We start from the raw sequence: 22334 nt of genomic DNA on the forward strand, positions 1-22334 counted from the left end.
TCTTGCTTGTCCAAAGCCCTAGGCTCTGACTGAAGGATGCCTCGACTGTACCTTCTTGGCAGGAGAAGGTCATGGTGACATAGAATCAGCTCAAGACTAAGATAGAATTCTAAAACAAAGGAACGGTTAAAAAATGAACCACATTAACTATTTAGCTCTTCTTCCTAGAGCTATTGGCACAATTCCTGTTTCTGTGCATGAAAGACAGGTTTTAGCCATCTGATAATATTTCTGATATTTTGATATCTGTCTTATGCTCCAGTTTACAGATAAAACTTTAAAAAAAAAAAGACTCCATAGTCTTTGATAACTCAAAATGCTATCTTTATCACTTATATCTTTTTCCTAGCATAGGCATCTGTAAATCCATAGATGAACTTGTCTCTAGAATAAGAAAAGTAAAAGGGAATCTCAGCTGCATCAGGAACTGACAACTTTCAGCAGTTGAACCAAGAACTTTGGACCATTCACTCTCCCACTAAGTTAACATGAGACGCCTGATAGTTCACTGGCTTTCAACATAAAGAATCACTAAGAATCGCATTATCTATACCAACATGGTGGGTGAGTGAAATTATACTGGGATTCTAAAACCAAGGGGGTTGCAGGACCTCTTCTTTCACACTGTGACCAAAGACCTCTTTGATTTTTCTTTTCCTTACGTCACCGCCCTGGAGTCATTGAACCCAATTTCACTGATTCTCCAGGCCGAATTCACCCAATCAACATTTCAAGGTTTGAATTTTCAACTACTCATATAAGCAATTATTTGAGCATCTTGGGCTACCAGGCTCCAGTTCTCCATTGCTCGGGAGGTACTGACCTCCAGATGACCAGTCAGGTCTCCCTCGAGTCTGATGCCCCAATTAGCTCAAGCATTCGACAGCCACACAACCGTCTACTACTCTACCTCTGCTGGTAGCCCAAATATAGAAGGGCAGACCACGAATGCTAAACCAAACAGAGGAACATGTTTTGCATTTCTCCTTTGTCCCTTTTAATCCAGTCTTTTGTCTATAGAAGTTGCTGAATTTGTCTGGAGATATCCCCGGGGTCCTTCCCAGGTCAGATGAGCAACTCTCTAAAACCTAGACAGAGTGGCCAAGGGAGATTTCCCTTCCCTCTATAATGTTGTGATCCACTAGCAAGGCTCGAGGCTCTGCCACTGTGGGACTTTCAAGAAAAAGGAGCCCGAAAAGCTAAAAGTGGTAGCAGTTTTCCCTTCCTAGGACCATACCCAGGATGAGGAAATTCTGCAAGAGTTATTTCACAAAGACAGAAGGCCTTGCAGCTTGTCTGTGAGATCTTGTAGAATTAAAAAACGTGGCCTACCCAATATATTTAGGGGATGTTAAAAAAAAAAATACATTAGCCTCAGCCTTTATTTCTTAATTACAAAATTTTATCCTTCTTAACAAAAGTCATGCACAGCTACCTGGCAGAATGCATTGCATGCTGTTTTGCATCAATAACCCCTCCGCTTCCCTCCTGAAGGCGTCTCATCGCCAAATGCAAGCCGACTGCTTAATGTAGGACTAATTAGTATATCCCCCTTCCAGTCTGCAGGCCCTCCATTGTAATTCCTTCCCAGCTCATTTTTTTCCACAACCGAGCATCAATCAAAGTAAGTGCCCTGCCTGCCTCGGAAACACAAGATGTCCTCCATGCATTTGTCATCTGCCACGCAAACAAAGGGGGAATTTAATTGTTGATCTGGGTACGCAGCCACTGCGCACCGGAAAGGACGCTGCGGTGGGGGGAGAGAGGAAAGTGCAAAGTTTGGTGGGTGGGCCAAGTGCAAAGAGCACAGGGAACTTCTTTCTAGTCTCTGATCTTAGCCTTTTTCAGGGCTGGGACTTCGGGGATTTAGCCGCAACCCGATGATTGGCTGGACTTTTTCCCAAAGCAAATGAGTTTTTCATCTTCTTCTGTATGAATAGGAAAATGCCCCTGAAAGAAGGTACACATAACAGCTACCATGTCAGACTGTTTTCAGAAGCCAAGTCAGCCCACATCGTGTGCCTGTCCATTAACCAAAAAAAAAAAGATTGTCAAGTCAGGGTTTTATGCAGAAGTGAATGACCAGTATTCTCATCTTTTTTTTTTTTTTCTTCCTTTTTGGGAGAGTACTGATTTTGGCTTTTCCAGGCTAAAGGCAGGCACACAGAGAACAGAGACTAGCAAGGGCCTATCAGCTGAGTGTCCTTCCTCCACTGCATTACAGAAATGCCTACCCCCAGCTTAATGAATCCAGACCTGCAGTTAACAAGATCCCTAGCGGACTCCCATCCCCGTTAACGTTTGAGGACTGACTTATACTAGTATTTCGAAGGCATTCTTGTATATGAAGTAAAAGTAAATACAAACTGACTAGCAATCTTAGGGAGCTTCATATTCCCCTCCAGTTGGATGAATTCTGTGAATACTAGTAAAATATAAGTAGCGAATTGACTCTGAGGGTATCTCAGGCAGTGTTCCAATGAAACGAGTATGTGATTACTTGATAAAGAGATGGACTTCTTTACAAAGGTGCGAAGTTTTGAGTGGAGTGGAGAAAGCTAATAAAGTCGAAATAGAAGTAACAGTCAACTCGTAAGCAAAAGGAGGTCTTTCATTTTTTTCCCCAGGTGAATATTTTTCCATGTACTTGTTGCATGTGTGAATACAAACAGTAACATTTCCCCTGTTCAAGTTCACCTAACATATGTGAGTACTTACTATATACAAAGCTTTGTGGTATTGCAGTAAGGTTTGAACAATAACGAAGATGTGGTCTCTACCTTCCAGGAGCTTACATACTAGCAGGGAAGATAGCATGAAAACAGCCAATTTTGAACAGGTAGCATCAAATGAGGACTATTGAGATGAATAAAACACAGAAATCCCAGAGATTGGGCGGGGGGGCGCGGGGCAACAAGGGAGCACTGACAAGAAATTCCAGAGGCACCACATCTGCCCTGGACCTTGAAAGAGGATGGCAGGAAGCCACAGTGGCAGGAGATGGGCAGAAGTGCAGGGTCAGGGACATTCCAGGCTTAGAAGAGCGTAAAAGGACACAGAATACAGCAACACACCATCTTTCCTCTCTGCCCAGGAAGTAAGCTGGCACTTCGATGGGACGGATATATTCTAGTACAATCCGAACGTGGATCCCTGGGCTTTTCCTTGTTCCTATTTCAGTTAGTAGCTGCTTTTATTATCATAATAAGGAATACCTGATATTTGAGAGAAACTAACCCCCATTGCTCTTATAAAACATGATCAGAAAAAAAAAATACTTCTAAGACATCCATTTTAACCTAAATCAACCAAAATAAAATCCGTTCCATCACTTCTTGTACTTTATACGAGATTAAGAACAAAATGCTGGTATATGTTTTGTAACTATTTTCCTTAAAATGTTGATTTAATGACACCTTGCCTATCTCAAAAAAAAAAAAAAACCTCAAACTTTTCCTAGTTTAACACAGATGAGGGGCATAGGGACTTAATTTGTGTATGTGTTTAGAATACAATGGTTTTCCCAAAAATTTAGCGTTAATTAAGGATCAGGTCATTTGAACCTCTTTATGAACTCCGCATCCCCTCTGGCTTCCTAGAATTTTTGGTGGAGCACATTGACTAGAATGCATCCAGTTCCAAGTGACAGAAAACCCAAGCAAAAAGGACTTAAACTTCCTCTGTAATTGTCTTCAGTTTCTCTTCATGATCAAAAGACAGCTGTAGCACTGCCCATCACCAGTCCCTCACAAGACAATGTCCAAAGTCAGGAAAGGGTCAGTCACTATTTGTGTTCATTTTTGAAAGAAAATACTTGTCGCAGCCCTCCCAGATAGAGAGCTCCCCCCCCACCATGTCTCATTGTCCAGCATTTCATCAAGTGCCCAAGCCTGAGCCACACACTGGATGCAGTGACCGTGACTGGCTTAAACAATCAAGGCTTGTCCCCCCTGGGACTCGGGAAAGGTCCCTGATCCAGGAAGAAGTGCTAGAACGGCTGCTCCATCCCCACCATGACGACTGCAACTCACACTGTCACAGGATCTCTAGGAAAGGGGTTCAGAGTCAATCCTAAGAGCTCACAAGGAGGACATTTTCTTCCTTTATCCTTCTTTTCCCTTCTTATTTTACCTACGTGAGAAGATGAAGGTTAGCTGAACCTATTTGTGGTCACTGTTTCATAATATATGTAAATCGAACCACTGGTGCTGCGTGTTTAAACGCACACAGTGACGTATGTCAATTATTTCTAAATAAAACTGGAAAAAAAAGGAATAGCTGCTCAGTGGACAACCAACAGTGACTGCTACCTGGGAGAATCTGACCCGTTTTTACAACAAAGTCTTTGGATTTCTGAAAACCTACACAACAGGTGAATAAATGACATTTGTCTGGGCTCCTTTAAATATTCCTGATTTTGCCAAACACTAGTTTCTGTATACCTATGCCCACCACTTATATATTTCTTGCTAAAGATTTTCAGTGGACTTCATAAAATGACCTCATCCAGAAACACAGGGTCCATGAGAGACATAAAATAAATCTGAAGTAAAGATGCAACCTCATCCTTCTACCTTTTTTTAGTTCTCCCTACATTCCAGCTTAACCTTGCCCAATACTTCATTTTTTTTTTAAGAATTTATTTGTTTGACAGAGAGAGACAGCAAGAGAGGGAGCACAAGCAGGGGGAGTGGGAGGAGAAGCAGGCTTCCCGCGGAAGAGGGAGCCCAACGCAGGGCTCGATCGTAGGACCCTGGGATCATGACCTGAGCCGAAGGCAGACGCTTAACAACTGAGCCACCCAGGCGCCCCAATACTTCATTTTTAAAAGGACAAGATCAGACCCCCGTGCTTTCTGACCCTCATCCCACTTCCCCTAAGAATTATCATGGTTATAAGTTTCTTAGTGAAAACGGTAAGTACTTGTCTCCCATAGCAATGGAAATCGAGATAAGTCCTATTTTCAGAATGAAGAAAACTTCCCCAACAACTCCCAACAAAAGAGACCTCCCTGGGGATCTCAACTGTCCGCTGTTTCACCATATTCCAAACCTAAGCCAATCACTGGTAAGGGAATGGAATTACGAGACTGAGACTAATAGGAGGACAGGCCCATGACCAATTTTTGCATACTTAGAGATCCCCCCGTGTCTGGCACAGAGTAAGTAGGCGCTCAAAAGAATATTTATTGAGTGAGTGAATAAATCCACCATTTCCCTCATTTCCCAGCCATAAAGTTTTCTTAATTCCCTGAAGAGTTCACTGCTTCCCTTTATATGGCAAATCCCCACCCCCACCGCCTACCAACAAAGTGTAAGAGCTAAGAAATACCCTGTCCTTGACTATTTTAGGTCAAGAAGGGCAGGAATGAGGGGTAAAGAAACTCTGGCTGAACTGAAAACAGCTTGAAAAAAAAAATCTGAGATCTCGAATGTCACTCATGCTGACCATCACTGATTTTTCCCGTCCTAGAACACGATACCATAGGTGTTTAAAAGCCTTGGTCTCCCAATTCAGTACACCATCATGAAGAAAAGGGGAATTTGTTTTTTTAAAACTTAACAAATTGACATGTCCTAAATCCATGAAAAGTTTTCTGCATGATTCAATATTAACAGTTAATAAAAATCTATCAATTGGCAGTGGTATAGGAAAAAACCTCTTCTGAGGTTATAAATCACGCAGATAGCGATTCAAGCAGGGCCTGTCATTAGTGTATTAGGGGGAAAATCCATAGATGATGCATAGTCAATTCACAGAACATCCACAGGTCTTCTGTCCTCAAGCTCGTAACTCACGTTAAGTATCAAATATCATTAAACTTTACCAAATACTGCTCGGCACATAGATTCACAAAAAAGACTAAAAACCAATTTGTGGATGCCTGCTATTTAAGACATCTAGCTCACTAATTGCAAAATCTATAGGAAAGTCTGCACAGCATCAAAGCCTTGGTTGATCCTATGAGCAGTTCTAAATGAAAAACTGTCTCTACTGCAAGTAAATAAAGCACCTAATGCCCAGTTTCTGCCTCAATGCTGTTTCTCCTGTGGGTTTTGAAAATGACTTTCCTGTAAGCATCAAGGACTATAACTTTTAGATAAAGAAACTTGTTCCTGTTTTAAGTCTATGTCGGGTTCATTCCCCGATAGCCCACAGTTTTCAAAAGCAGAGGGAAAAGTAATCCAGAATTTAGAAAAAAAAAAAAAAAAAAAAGTCCTGTTTCCAGAATGAAGTTCCCTGTCAGCCTGCCTTGGGCCTTAGGTGGAGAAGCAGAGATTAAAGAGTCAGTATTCTTTTTCATGTTTCATCTGCCAGTTTTGTGAATGTAGAAAGAAAACCAGTGGCTACAGCTAAGCACCCAACTGTGGTATTAAGTAGAAAGGTGTGATTCTAGCACACAACCACCCCCCCCCACTTGCATGCTCTCCACATTAGTGAACTCTGAAATAGTATTTGGGTTCCTGAGAGAAAGCACCCCCTCTCCATTCTCTGAAGGTACCTCACGGAGGGGTGAATGGCGCAGCAGATGCGTCCTCCTATCGCCATGACGATAATGAAGCTCTTTGTTCAGCTGTGTGAATGTGAAGTGTGCAATCTCCGATGATCTCACCATTTCCTATTTATTCTATACTTACCTGAATACGCCAAGTATTGCAGCTTTTTAATGCATATGCAAACCACTAAAATGTCCTTTTGTGAGACACTTTGCTAAAAGACCGCTTTTGATATCTGTTCTTCATCTCCTCTTCAAACTGAATTAGACTGCTTCCTTCTTTTTTAAGACACAAGTAACTCACTATTTAGAATCTTTGGCTTTGACTTGGTAGAACAGCCCAACAGGAAGAGACCATGTTCTCTTTTTTTCTCCATATTTCTGAAGGCAAACTTGTACTGATTTTGTTTTGATTTACTAACAGAATTATGTTCCCGCCACAGACACAGGCTTCCTTTATGCCCTTTCAATCATCAGTCTATTTCTGGGGACAAAGTTTTCCCAAGGAGAACTGAAATCCCTCTGTTGGTGCCTGTGTGCAGAGCCATGGATGTATGCTTCAGCGAGAGTCCGTCAGGTTGAGGGCGAGAGGAGTTCTCCTCCACAGGCAGGACATTTCTCGCATGCCTCCCACTAAACTCAAGCCAAGAGGCCAGCTGACATTTTTCAAAGATATTCAGTAACACCCTGCAGCTTTCTTTTGACTGAACTGTATTGGTCACTCCCTTCACAATTGGGGGTGGGTGGGATTTTGATGCCAATAGCCAGAAATTGTCAGATGAGCAGGACTGGAACAGTTCAACCAGGAGGATTTACGTCTCCTTGCTATATTCTTCTCACAAACGTGGAGTCACCTCTGCCCTCTCAAGAGCACAGCCTGTAACTCAAAGGCACCTTTGGCTTGCACCGCGGGGAGGCGCTGATGACCGCTTCTTGGTTCTCCTCAGAGCAACCGTAGCCAAGAACAATTGGTTACACCTTGGACTTCAGAGTAAAAGAAACAAGTTCTCACGTGCTAGCAGAGGTGCTCAGAATGATACCTGGGACCCTTCGAGATTGTAAGTGAACCTGGGAAACACGTATCCATCCTCCCCATGTCTTCACGATTACCCTGTATAATCTCCGTAAAGGCCATCGAAAGGTTGTGAGAGCCTTATATAAAAACTAATTCCTTGGGCGCCTGGGTGGCTCAGCTGGTTAAGCAACTGCCTTCGGCTCAGGTCATGATTCTGGAGTCCCGGGATCGAGTCCAGCATCGGGCTCCCTGCTCGGCAGGGAGTCTGCTTCTCCCTCTGACCCTCCCCCTCTCATGCTCTCTGTCTCCCATTCTCTCTCTCAGATAAATAAATAAAATCTTAAAAAAAAAAACTAATTCCTCTGGTACAACCTAAACGACATAATTCTAGAGATGTTGTGATGTGACTGGTGAATCCAGTGAGGGGCACACGGACTGCTCTATCAAAAATTTTGGACACCAAAAAGTAAACTTTGAGATACATCAAAGATGCCAGGTTATGTGTTAAAAGTACTCAGACCGTATCATGGTATAAAGCTAAAAATACGACCCACATATAAATTTTCTTTCTCTCTCTGCTTCCTCTCTTTATAGTTTGAGCACATTGTTATGAACTTAGTCTGCAGCTCATTGGTTTGATGACTATGTATCTCTTTTCAAGGGACAATTAGCTATTTTTTTAGGACTTCCATATCAAGTAACTTACGTCATGCTTTTTTCGGATTTTCCCCACAAAGGGGATTTTAGGAGATTGCCTGACACAAACATTCTCTCATTTTGCTCCATTAGCTAAAGCTAAAACTCACAAATAAAAACAAGAGCCACTGGATTAAAGCAAATTGAAAAAGTTTTTGTGTTTTTTCAAGTTGTCTAATTTATTACAAACTAAAAATCTCTTTCAAACCGGCACCAAGGTGGCTTTTCTTCTTGAGCTGATTAGGACCACATGAGCTCAGGAAAAACTGTCAGAGCCCGCCTCTGGCACAGCTGGAACAATCCAACTGATTTGCCAGTATGATTTTTTTTTTTTTTTAAAGAAAGAAGCTTCATCCCAAAGTCATAAATTTATATCCTGGAGCCCCAATCAAAAATGATGCCTTGTTCATCTTAAAAGAAGCAAAATTCCATTGTGACTTCTTTTTGTGGCACCTCCTGGAAAACAAAACCAATGGGGGCAACGTTTTGGTCCCCGTTTCCTGCTACAGCTTCTCTCTCACTTCCGGCTTCCCACTGACACATGGAGGTCACATTCAGAAAACACTAGTCCTCAGGAAAGAGCCAAGACCGGCATCCAGGCCGGAATGCACCTTCACCTCTTCAGAACCGTTTGTCCGCTGTCCCAGGGATTGGGGGAATGGATTAGGTGAAACTCGTTTTCTCCAGCCGACCCGCGATGGGCTCCCAGACCTGCTTTGTGGCATTCCCCACAGCACCCTAAGGCACTCAGGTGGCTGCCTGACTCCCCAAGGAGCCTGAGGGGGCCCCCTTCCTCAGCGGTCCCTCCACCACCACTTCGTCACACAAAGACCTACCAAGCCTGCCTCTCTGTTAGGTCTCCTCTCTTTGCTAGATGGCCCTTGGCCTGGCTGATGGAGAAGCCTGCATTATTGGGCCCTACTAAATCTGTATTTATTCTCAGGAAACAGAGTCCTATTTCCTTAGCTCCAAAAGACGACACCACATTAGTCTTTCGGCGCCTTTCACGGCACGCACGTGGAGCTCACCAAGGAGGCAGACGTTTTTGTTAGCTATGCATTTCAGAATTGAGATTTTGTTTCTTTATTTTTAAGTAAGAGAAAGTATTATAAGGAATGGGTCGGGGGGGCGGATCTTTACTGATTCTGCAAACTCTAATTTAACTTCAGAAGTCCTTTCTCACTTTTCCCCTTTCTATGCACTGTATCCTGGGGATAATTTTTTTTTTTTTTTAATTTTGCCTACATATGGTCAAAGTGCAGTCCGGAATCCCCAGCCGGTCTGGGCTGATCTGGCCTGCCAGCTCAGTGTTTTCTTCAGGTGAGATTCAAAAACAAGGGGCCTCTTCGTCTCTTTGCCCTCGTTAAAAATACTAGATCCATTTGCAATTATTCCTTAGTCCAGAGACAACAGCAGATAGAATTATACACCGACCGCCAATGGGGGTGCTCTCCATTTCTCTCTCTGAAAATAGTGGGCAGAATTTCATAACCCGTCCTTCCTCTATTAATAGGTAACCAGGTTGAGAGGATTTGAATAAAAGCACATCTTGTTGCATGCAACAGCGATTTGACAGAAGAGCTGTACGGCGGAGTTAGTATTTTCCTGCTCTCAGCTTCACCACGCAGTTTTGTAGCCTGGGAAGCCATGCATGCAGAATGGCAGAACTTACAATTGCCTGCAAAAGGAGAGGACAATGCTACCTTTGGAGGCTCGCCGCCAAGAGAAGTGACAGTTCCGGGCCCTAAAACTACCCTAAACTGCTGAGTAGTTTCAGAACAGAGCTTGCCACTATGTGAAGCACTCATCAAAGCCAATCTTTCTCAAGCAACTGTGAAGACATAATTATTACATTTTACAACCATCCACTGAGTGCATCGTGAGGCAAAGGGAGCATGGGAGACCGGCATCGGGGCTTCTATGTGTAGGGACATGAGATGTGGAGGGGGATTTTGTGATCACTTCTGGAGCCATGAAGAGTGGCTTGGACGTGACGGGATGAGTCTCCACGGCCTTAAAACACGGCTCTTTTCCAAAGTGACTTCCCTTTACCCATCCAGACTCCCCCCCCCCAAAAAAATCAAAATGTACTTCATGAAACTATTGTATATGAAGCACTTATTAGCCGTAATTAAATGGACAATATGAATTTACTACGTCTTTAGGACTCTGGCTTGTTCTGGTTTAGAGCAAGATGATTAATGCAAATACATATTACTTGAGATAACCATTTAGCAGCTAATTTAGCCAAATTTATTACAGCAGTTAGAGGTTTTTCATTTTAGCAGACGGAGACAAGGACATGCCAAAAAGTGGGCAACGTGGACGAGTGCACACTGCCCTCTAGTGGCCAACCAGCTGGCGCGCTGTCGGGGGTGTGGAGTCGCTGCGATCCCTAGCCAAGTAGTAACAGCAGGTTTTGCACATTTCCGGCATCGTTTTAAACCATTCCTTTCCATAGCACTTTGTTTCAAGGGATGATTTACTGCACTTTCCTCTTTTACTAGCTCAGGAGTACCCAGATACAAATCAAATCAATTTCAACTTGGCAAGGTTTTGGTTAAAGTATCATTTTTAACATCTGCATTTTAAAGCTCTCCTTCAGTGGGTATTTAATGGCACCATTCACATTACTGATTGTTTTTACTTGTTCCTTCATTTGGGGCCATATTTCAGAGCCTGTGTGGAGCTGTCACTCTGTTTGGCTCTCACCAAGTCAATTCTGTCCCTCCCTTAGGCCAGGGTTTCTCTCTGACTTGGCCGGGGGATTTATTTTGCTCCCACAGTCAGTAAAGTCTCACCAGAATTTCCCCTGACTGACCAATGTAAATTGCGTTCATACATGGACTATAAATTCTGTTCGACAAAATCAAAAGGAACAGATAGATGAGGACACTGGTTGATACTGCTTGCACTGAGGTGAAATGATCAAAGTCGGGTAAAGCATCTTCGGAACCATTCAAATATCTGGAATCTCAAAGAGATCTACCTCGCAGCTATGAATAAATCACATACAGATTTTCCTTTGTTAGCGTCTGACGTCAAGCCCATTGACAATATCCACACCACATTAGGTATTCTGTGAGCCAACAAGATTTGTAGTCCTTTTATTCTTCCGTTCACACCATGGCTGCCCAAAACGGAATAAAGTCTTGCTACAAATGCTAGTAACCCTCGCTCCACTGAATTGTTGATTTTATTTGTCCTACTGATGGCATTCTACATTAAGCTTACAGAAGGGCACCCCTGGCTTAGTGCGGGACCTCCCCTTTCTAAGCGTGCCGTTTTGCCGAGATGATAATCATTTGGTCCTCGTCTTAATACGCGATGCCTTCTGTTTTGTTTTGTTTTGTTTTTGCCCCCAGTGCTGAATAAGGGCCAGTGTGTGACGAAGTACTATCGCTGGATGCAGAAGAATGGAGGATATATTTGGATACAATCTAGCGCCACCATAGCTATTAACGCCAAGAACGCAAATGAGAAGAATATCATCTGGGTGAATTATCTTCTTAGGTATATTTTCTAATTCTTTTTCATTTCTGTGTCAGTTATAAAATATGCAGCCCATGGTTAATAGCTGACATGTTTTATTATCTTTTGGCAGTCTCTGGTGTGGAATTATGTGGAAATTCTGCTTTGCCTTCCATGGGACTCAAACAAATATGAAAAGATCAGAGCTATTTTGGAGGGGACGTCCAGGGCAGACTCACAACATTTTCAGTAATTCTTGTTCTGCCAACCTTTGGGCAGCTCTGCAGAAGTTGCTTTGGTTTCCCCCACAAATGTTCAGGCTAGGGAAAAAAAAAAAAAATTACAGACTTCTGCCCACAGATGAAACATTCAAGAAGCACCTGCTTCTCCCCACCCCATAAACCTACACTCATGCATTCTAGCCCTTGAGAAAATTAAGCAAAAGGGCATGGGGAAGAAGGGGCAGGGTGCATTATATCCCCCCTGTATTCCATCCCTTTGAAAGCTTAAGCATATTACACCGCATTGGATTCCCTGGGCATTCAAGTTTTGGTAAGCTGAGTGAGCTGCTTTGCCAGAATCAGGGCAATATCAGTCTATAAATGAAAGCAATCTTCTTGTGCCTGATGCCACGTGGCCTCAGTCCAGTTGTACTGCTATCTTTATGTGCCCTCAAATTGACATCCGTAAATGAGGCCGGGCTCAACGGCTCCCTAAATTCTAGTCCGCAACCCCATTTCTCTCGCCTTCCTCATCTGCTTTCCACTTTGGGAGTCAAACGAGCAAAAAGAAAACCAAGACTGACAGCCGGGGTGGTCTGCTCCTGGGGGCAGAACTTCCAGGAGGCTTTCCACCCATCCTGTCCTGAAACTATCAGGAGGCTCGAGGCCAGGCTGTCTCCCACCACCGTCATTCCAGTTTGGGGCTTCTCTTGGCCGAAAGCCACCACGCAGCACCCACACGTGGTCTGAATAGGAAAGCTTCCAGTAGGTCTTATGAATGGAAGTTGGTGCCCTTTGGCTGATAATCTAGACAGGGGGTACCTGAATCCCATTTTTCTTTGAGACAGCCAGATGGAGCCGAGACGCTGACAACCATAGCTCATCAGCACACTGAGCCTTCAGAGTGTGTTCGCGAACGTCGATGATGACTCGAAGGCATGAATGTGCTTGCTACCAATAGCTTATCAATCAGACGCTAATGATTATTGCTTTAGAGGGGGCCTTAATGGGCGCCACTTTAAAGAGTCTTCATTTATCTACTTTCTTTTTCCTTTTTTGACCTCTTCTACTCTACATCAATTCTCTCTAAAGGTCCAAGTATGTGTATTTCATGTGGCTTTCTAGGAGGCCTGGTTTTCATTAGAACCTTCTCCTGTGTTGGTGATATGCTCAAGATGGGTTCTGATATCAAGGAATCCCTTTTTCCGAGAGGCTTATGGAATGGTGGCTATGTGCAATGCAGGTTCTAAACACTCACATGCCAGAGAGAAAATAGAATACAGCACTGTGGCACTGACATTCCTTGGCTGGTCAAAAATGGTGCCGTGCCAAGGAAGACCCATTACTATTAGAAATCAGGCATTAGGAACAGGGACACCACAGACTAGAAGATATCTGTGCCCCGTGCTGATGTAACATAGGGTCCTGAAGTCATCCATACACTTGCCGCTCCCATTCAGGGAGAGTCCTTCTGGTCTGGATCTTTACTGCCTTTACCGGACCTTACTACCTCATCGGTCTCATGACTTCCTACTCTGCCCCCAAATGCAGGCAATGAGAAGGGTGAAGGAGAGGTCAGTCCATGAAATTTGGGATCAACACCCTTGATCTAGCCTGGGATCAAAGGATACAAGCTCCTAAGTGTCCAGTGATTCTAGTCCATCTGATTCCATAGGGAGAGGACAGAAGCAGTTTGGGTACCAAAGACTAGCTTTCAGGCTGAAGGGCCTCAGTCTCAGACAAGGGAGACCCATCTCAGCTGACCCAAAGACTCACCCTGAGTTCAATAATAAAAGGCTACAAGTCGGGTGACAAATGACTTGTGAAGCCCCGTGGCATCTGGACCAAAGGAGACTAATACAGATGGGCGTCAGCAGAGGAAACTCCACCACGCCCACCATGTATCAGTATCACTTCTCTAGGCTAAAGATCTAGAAGAAAAGGACGTGGCCTTGGCAAAATAGCAACTATTTATGTTAGCAAAAGAGCAACTCACTGAAGTCTGTTTTCCTCTCCCACATTCCTGTCCTTTGTTCCTCCCTGAGCAATATTTTCGTACCACCTCTGCCTCCTCAGAATCCCTCACTTCTGGGCCCACTCAGGCCTCTCCTTCCCTGTCGTGAAAGGACTGGCCCTCTACTGCTCTTCTCCCTGTTCCCTCGCGCGTTGGTAGAGTCAGGGACTCCGGAGTGTTCAGAGCCAGCGTAAGTGCTCAGGCCACCTTCCCACCATTAGTCTCACCTGATTATCTCGACAAAGCTCTGCTACTGAAGCTAATTCACACTAAGGCGTAAATGCCTGACGATCCATCTTAGTGAGTTAACCCTCCGAGCGACACCGGCCGTTTTAGAGTAGCTACTGAAACGTGGCTCTTTACTATAGGAATTTCACTAGAGAGTAGCAAACGGATCAGTGATCATCTCTGGTAAGTCTCTGGTTGCCCAGCCATCATGGAAGGTAGAAGAGGCCCTTCTCCGCTTCGAGGCAAGAGGCTTTCCTCGAGTCTCGAGATGACAGGAGTCCACGTTGCTCGTACACTGGGCTGGCCTTGAAGTGGCATTTCTAGAGGATAACTAACTCAAACTGACCGGACACAACTCTCTTTTCCAGAAGAGGCCTGTTTCTGAATTAAAAATAGAACAAAAATTAAGCACGTCTGTGCAAATGGGGTTAGATCCATTCTGTTAGGGCCTCGTTCACACTGGGTCTCTCCCCACTGCAATCAGAGCCCCAGCCTAACAAGCCACAGGTGTACACCACGTGAGCGGCTGAAAATGTGATTGTAATGGGTGTGTTGACAGTTCAGTAGCCATAATCCCTGCATCCCAAGGTGCACCTGCGCATCTGTCAGATCATCAGGCGCCGAGGGCTCGGCAACACCGCCCCCACCCCGGGTAGCTGTAGAGCCATCCGAACAGCTGAGAAGCTCCATCAAGGAACCAGGACAAGGGTACGGAGGCAACGGACTCTTTGGGAGCCCAAGAGAAGATAGGGCCCACCAGGAGGCCTGCGAAGGCTTAGCTGAGAGTACTTCTCACCCTCGCTTCCCCCCAGGTGTTAGACTGGGAGGGATGTCAAGCAGCAAGTGTTCTGGCCCCCAGGGCTCCCTGATTATTGAAAAGCCTTTTAGTGGCTTTCCTGTGGCATTTGGGTATTCAGCCGTTGTAGCGGGGTGCAGCTGTATCCCCAGCACGTGAAATCCCAGCTTCTGCAAGAGTCCCATAAGGAGGTGAGCAATGACTTCTCACGGCGTCTTTTAAACTCTCAACTCCAAAAGTTTGGGGCCAGGAAGTGGGGAGAAGATGGTCAGAAGCAGACCATCGAGAATGGGTGTCTGCCCTCCTGATGAATGCCTCCCTCCCCCCGCAGTAATCCCGAGTACAAGGACACACCCATGGATATCGCACAGCTCCCCCACCTGCCAGAGAAGACTTCGGAATCTTCGGAGACGTCCGACTCTGAATCAGACTCTAAAGATACCTCAGGTATTACAGGTATTCCTCCTTCTCCATGTTCTGCGCTCACGGCTTGCCTGTCCGAACATGAGGGGTGGGCGGGGGCCCGAGGGCGGCCGGCGGAGCACAGCGACCACTCCGTCGGATCCAGAGACATAGGTTGATACACAGACATCAAGTAGATACTGAGTCTCTCTCTGCACACGTGTATGTGCATATGTGTATACATATGTGGTATCTATACGTGCATATATAATGTCATGTTTAGGTATATATTTATACATCCCAACATGTCTGTATGTACACAAATGTGCAGAGAGAGAGATTGATTGATTTAGCAATCACTCCACGTCAGCCGGGACCTCTTAGCTGGCTTTGGCCTCTTTACCAAGAGCAGTAGTCAGGGCTATCTGGGCTACCTCTACGACAGTCTCTGTCTTTGAGCCCCACGTATTCAAACCTTTACCAAGCTGGGGTTGAGCCTCCAAAGCAGGATACTTAATGGCATTGGTGATGACTCTTTGGAAAGCAGACTTTCTAGTAGTTCTTTGGGGCAAAAGGAAGTTAATTTAAAAATTTACTTTTCCTCCAATCCTCAACCCCCACTCCCACAGACACGCTTAGAGCCGGCGAGCACAGAACTCACAGTATCTTACAGCTGCAAAGAATCCTAAGCCTCTTCTAACCCAACCTCTTCTACGGAAATGAAGTAGTTCCATGATTTGCCCAAGGTTCTAGTCCAGGCTGCCATCCAAAAGCATCACGGCAGAGCCATAAACTCAGCATCATCCCTAAATCTTCTGAGTTGTGTTACTGGGAAAATCTATTCTCCGTCTAACGTGCCAGATGGCTAGGGGTTCCCCCCACCACCACCTTCCATCCGTAGGGCACCTGCTCTCCAGGCTTGTAAGCCCATATCCCTCGACAAACCTTCAGGGAAGCAGAAGGAGGTGCAAAGCACAGAAGATCTTGACTGTTTTCCTATCCTAAACTGAATTCATATGAAAGTTCTTTACTAGGGCAGGAGTTCTAAAATGGACCGGCTCTGCTCCTTACTTATGTATCATATAGCAGGGAACAAAAAAGACAACAATTCCACGACCTGCCCCACGGAGCCTATATTCTAGTTGGGGGGAAGAGATCAAAGTAAATAAAAATAAGCACCATCTGATTCTCTGCATGGCTAAGCACGATAGAGAAAAATACCTTTAGGAATTAGGAGTGTGGTTTTCAATAATGAACAAATATTCACCAACGGAGGGTGCAGCCCTCTGTAGAAAGTCACCTTGCATACCATCATTTTTCTGTGTCACTAACATCTTATTCCAGATTATTGACTCTGAGGCCCTGAATATTTTTGTAGGACTTCTCAAATGTTAATATGCCAAACGATCACCTGGGGACCTTGTTCAAATACAGAATCTGATTTAGCGGGCCTGGGTGAAAAGCGGGGATTGTGCATTTGTAACAAGCATCCGGGTGATGCCAAAGCTGCTGGTCTGCGGACCACACTTGGAGTAACGGCCCAGCTAATAGAGGGCCTAGAGGCAGAGAGAGCGAGCCGAGGCTTTAGGTGACTAAGGTGGGGGAGCAGCTCAGGTGGGCCAACGCACCTCCCCAGCCCTGCCCCGTCCACCCCACCCTCCCCAATCCCCAGCAGGTGCGACGTGGGTCCTGCCCTGCTAATGTGGTGTCTTTTGTGTCTCCTGTCCCCGCCGCCACCTCCGGCCACTGGCCCCACGCAGAGGACAACGAGAATTCCAAGTCCGATGAGAAGGGTAATCAGTCGGAGAACAGCGAAGACCCGGACCCCGACCGGAAGAAGTCGGGCAACGCGTGCGACAACGACAGGAACTGCAACGAGGACGGCCACAGCTCCAGCAACCCGGACAGCCGCGACAGCGACGACAGCTTCGAGCACTCGGACTTTGAGAACCCCAAGGCGGGCGAGGACGGCTTCGGCGCGCTGGGCCCCATGCAGATCAAGGTGGAGCGCTACGTGGAGAGCGAGTCGGACCTGCGGCTGCAGAACTGCGAGTCGCTCACGTCCGACAGCGCCAAGGACTCGGACAGCGCGGGCGAGGCGGGCGCGCAGGCCTCCAGCAAGCACCAGAAGCGCAAGAAGAGGCGGAAACGGCAGAAGGGCGGCAGCGCCAGCCGCCGGCGCCTGTCCAGCGCGTCGAGCCCTGGCGGCCTGGACGCGGGCCTCGTGGAGCCCCCGCGGCTGCTGTCGTCCCCCAACAGTGCCTCGGTGCTCAAGATCAAGACGGAGATCTCGGAACCCATCAACTTCGACAACGACAGCAGCATCTGGAACTACCCGCCCAACCGGGAGATCTCCAGGAACGAGTCTCCCTACAGCATGACCAAGCCCCCCAGCTCCGAGCACTTCCCGTCCCCGCAGGGCGGCGGGGGCGGCGGGGGGCTGCACGTGGCCATCCCCGACTCGGTCCTCACGCCGCCGGGCGCCGACGGCGCCGCCGCCCGCAAGACTCAGTTCGGCGCCTCGGCCAACGCCGCCTTGGCCCCCGTCGCCTCCGACCCGCTCTCGCCCCCGCTCTCGGCGTCCCCGCGGGACAAGCACCCCGGCGGCGGCGGCGGCGGCGGCGGCCCCAGCGCGTCCAGCTCCTTGCTGTACACTGGGGACCTGGAGGCGCTGCAGAGGTTGCAGGCGGGCAACGTCGTGCTCCCGCTGGTGCACAGGGTGACCGGGACCCTGGCCGCCACCAGCACGGCCGCGCAGAGGGTCTACACCACCGGCACCATCCGCTACGCGCCCGCAGAGGTGACCCTGGCCATGCAGGGCAACCTGCTGCCCAACGCGCACGCTGTTAACTTCGTGGACGTTAACAGCCCCGGCTTCGGCCTCGACCCCAAGACGCCCATGGAGATGCTCTACCACCACGTGCACCGGCTCAACATGTCCGGACCCTTCGGCGGCGCCGTGAGCGCCGCCAGCCTGACGCAGATGCCCGCCGGCAACGTGTTCACCACGGCCGAGGGACTCTTCTCCACGCTGCCCTTCCCCGTCTACAGCAACGGCATCCACGCGGCACAGACTCTGGAGCGCAAGGAGGACTGAGGCGCCGCCCAGCGCGGGCCAGGGCTCCGCCCGGAGGCATCGTCGGCGTTTTCGTTTAGACCTTTTAATTCTAGCACTTTGAATTCGAGCAGGTCAGCGTCCTCTCAACACGACGGCCCCCGTCCCACCCCCCTCTTTCTTTAACTTGACTTATTCTTTCCTGCAAAGATATGTTTATTTCTTGCCTTCAGAGAGTCAGATGACCAGCTGCCTGCCATTTTGTCTTCTAAGATGTGTGTTGGGTTGTTTTGCTTTCCTTTGCATCTTTATTAAGATGTCTTTAATGTGTGTATGCCTCTGCCATAGAATACTCAGTCTTGTGGTCAAGAGATTTCTCAAGTGACAACCATTGGGTTTCTTCATCAAGATCTTGATATGATCAAGATTGAAAGAGACAAGCATAAACAATGTGCCCTGTTTGACTAAGTCAAATGAAATGGGGTGGTTTTTTTGTTTTGTTTTGGTTCCTAATTCCTTTAAAAAAAAAAAAATAGGGGGATAGTATTTTAGAATTTTATGCAGAATTTAATTCTTTTTATGGTTAAGATTTTAAGATTTTCTTACTTGCACATAAAAATAATTTGGGTTCTTAAACTTAATTTCTGGCCTGTGACTAGAATGTTTAAAAAAAAAAAAAGTTGGACTAAATGTTAATTACTGAAACATTAACTTAATTTCTAAAACCATGGTGCTATCATTTATTAATCTGTAATGTCTTCATACAAAATGCAGCTCCTGGGCTGGGTTTTGGCAAAAATGTGTTCTGTCCTGGTCTGGAGTCCGCTGCTGCAGTCCCCTTGGTTAGTTAAGACAAAGCCCTCATTAACGTTTGCTGCAGGACTTAAAATTTTTTACCTCCCAACTAACAAACATAGCCTCACATTAAATTTAATGGGTCAGTAAAGCCCTTTTTAAAGGGGCTTTTGGAAAAACTCAATCAAACTGATTTGAGGAGCAGTTTAGATACATACTGCCTTTTGTTGAGCTGGGGTTTTTTTCCTTTTCTCAGTCTAACTGAGGCTAATTTTTGCAACTTCAGTAACACTTCGGAGTAAAAGAAGGAAAAGATATTTAACATGTTTTTGATTTTTTTTTTTTCATTTCTTGCTAAAAAAAAAAGGAAGGTTGTATTTTGGGGGACTGATTTGATTTGATGGCATTTTCTTTTCCCCTTTGGTTCTCTTATTTCTAGGTCGAAACCAGTACGGTTTAAAACTAAAGAATGGGTTAATAAGCTTCAAACAGATAACTGCAACTGAAAAACCGCACATTAAGTAAAAAAGAAAAAAAAAAGAAAAAAAAAGAAAAAAGCGAAAAAGAAAAAAAATCTATTTTGTCTTTGTTGCCAGAAATCAGTGTGGTGTCAAACACTCCAAATGACTGTCAAGTATAAATTCTTCTTCCGCTCCATCTTTGGCAGCTGTTTTTAAGGCATCTAATAACAGATGTGAGAACTGTAACGTGTGCAATGTGTACGTGTCCTTGGCTGTCAGTCCCATTGCAGTTTCAATGTGTGTTACTATATGCAGTATATACTAAGCTAATGTAGTTGTTTTGTCCTTTGTCTTCTCTGTGCTCTCTCTCTAGTCCGGAGTGGTCCAGTCCCATTCCTGCAGTCCTAGTGAATCAGTGATTCTTGGGGGTTAGTGAGTTTTGTGTGGTGGCCTTCCTCTGTAATGTCCACCCTATGCTGCTTCTACTGTCTGTGAATCCTCCGTTCCACTTTTTAAAACTGCTGTTGCTTTGCTGGTGTATATTCTCCCAACCTTTCCTTTCTTTCCCCCCCTCTCTCCTAGTCTGCCCTTTTCCCTCCCTCTCTCTCCTCCCCCCGCCCCTTTCCCCTTCTCCAAAATCTTCTTCATTCTCAGAGATAAAAAGACTCTTAACTAGCTCAAGGTTAATGGAGCCATTTTTTCCCACAGTGGAGTTCTGGGTATGACTTTTTCTTCTGGAGTGCAACACAAAGCACTGAAGAATAATGCTCAGATATATTAAATAAATTGACGCCATATAGCCTCAGTTGTTAACATTCCCAGAGTCCCTTGTGCTCTACCTATATAAGCAGTGGGTGCTTTTCTTTGGTTTCCTTCCAGGTTGGCTGATGGAGCAATATATTAAGCAATTACCAGTGAGACAGAAAATTATTTCAAAGGTCAACCAACATTTTTTAAAAACAAAAGGGGAGGGGATAATGGAATATAGAATTGTCATATATATTTGTTTATGTGTGCAATGCTAATATAGTAATTCGGCTGTCCTTTGAATATCACTGTGTTGAGTGGTTTCCTCTAGGACCTTTGATTCTGTGAGTTGGGCCCACATCACTGTGGAATAATAACTAAAAGAAGTGAGATGCCACAAATTTTAATAGTGAGCTTACTTGAAGGATATAAGTAGGTTTACAAGGTGAAGAAGGCCAGTCATGATATTTAAAGATTACTTTCGGAAGCTCTACTCTAGCTATCGAACAATCAAAGGAATGCACCTATCAGCTACAAAGAACAGCTAGACAGCTGTTTTGGTTTGTTTTGTTTTTTTCTTTTATAAATGTTTCTGTGTTGTGTCAAAATGATTTCTGGTGATTTAAACTAACAGATAATCACAGCTGCTGTCTAAATCCATAGTGTTTAAAATTACAAAATGAAAAAAAACACTTCATTACCTGTGAAGACTGTGTCTGTGTTTTTAACTATTTCTTGTACAAATATATGAAAACTTTTATGAGGAGACTGGTGCCAAGTAGCTGAATAATGGGGAAAGGGATATTCTGTTCGTAAAAATCTTAGCAGTGTTACCAACTCTACAGTATATATAAAAAAAAAAAAAATTAAAACGTTACAAAGCGACAGCTATGGTACATTTGTTTTGTGTGAAGCTAACCGGACCTAACTTCCTGAGTGCCTGGCTTATTTTGAAACATTTTTTTTCATTGACCATTGATAATGCTGCAAATCAGAAATGTACATACTTCATTTACAACAGGGTTCTTTTTATACTTTTGTAGATTCTCATACATGTCACATACATGGTTGTCTTTATGTAACTTAATTTTTTCATCCGCAGGTGCCATTTTCATAATAAACTTCTCTTGGATTTGTTACTATCTGGCATCATTTCTTTTACATGTAACCATCCTAACTAATGAATGCTGGTAGTATTTGTTTAAGCAGGTACCTTGGTCATTACTCTTGATTTTTTTTAAAAAAAGCTAAAAAAAAAAAAAAGATACATCCATATTTTTGCTAGTTTTGGAAAAAAAAATGCATAGCGTGTGTCGTGATGAGGCTGACAAGGCACAGATTAAGATGCTAATCCAAATACTACACCAAACTTGCCAACCATCCTAAATTTTCAGCTACCCCAACTCATTGTCATACTGAGCATTATTATGCACATTATCAAAGCTGAACAATGGGCCTGCACGTTAACCACTATGGGAAGTGTGCATTTTTTCTTGATTAATGCACAGTACGTGATGACAGTTTTCATACATTAATCATTGAAAATGCACTCGATATTTTCATTTATTACAATCTATAACGTATAACCAACCGTTCCATTGCTTATATCTTCTCTTTACACTAAACATGTATTTTCTTTCTGCAGACAGAGTAAGTCCTGGTTGTGCTGTGTTCTTGGTTAGGTGAGCGCGCAGCATGCAGCCGGTCACGTTTGAAGGCAGGTCAGCTGGCTAACAAAAAAAGAAAGAAAACTTCAGCTTGCTCTCTCTCAGAGAAGGATACAGATGGGTCACATGTTAATTCTGTGCTCTCCAGAAAATGAAGAGAGAGGAACGGGTTGAGCTGAAGCAAAAGGCAAACACTTTTGTCCCAGAGCCACCAACTGTAGTAAATGTCATTCCCTAGTTTACGTCTTCAGTGACATTTGCCAATCTGAG

At 45.0% G+C, this 22334-nt stretch overlaps 1 protein-coding gene across 1 annotated transcript in view; it reads left to right on the top strand.

The window, feature by feature from the left end:
* Nucleotides 1-21970, top strand: part of NPAS3 (neuronal PAS domain protein 3) — a gene marked incomplete at its 5' end in the record, with an annotated part of 729487 nt that extends 707517 nt beyond the window's left edge. Inside the window, 3 exons of the mRNA XM_064571750.1 lie at nt 11573-11720; nt 15269-15384; nt 17100-21970. Coding sequence (XP_064427820.1) covers nt 11573-11720; nt 15269-15384; nt 17100-18436 — 1601 coding nt within the window. The remainder of the gene's footprint in view (nt 1-11572; nt 11721-15268; nt 15385-17099) is intronic.
* Between the last annotated feature and the right edge of the window lie 364 nt (nt 21971-22334).

Source organism: Mirounga angustirostris, unplaced genomic scaffold (assembly GCF_029215605.1).
Source record: "Mirounga angustirostris isolate CCGP_5_RB_7025 unplaced genomic scaffold, mMirAng1.0.hap1 SCAF_9, whole genome shotgun sequence".
In the NCBI taxonomy this organism is placed as follows: domain Eukaryota; kingdom Metazoa; phylum Chordata; class Mammalia; order Carnivora; family Phocidae; genus Mirounga; species Mirounga angustirostris.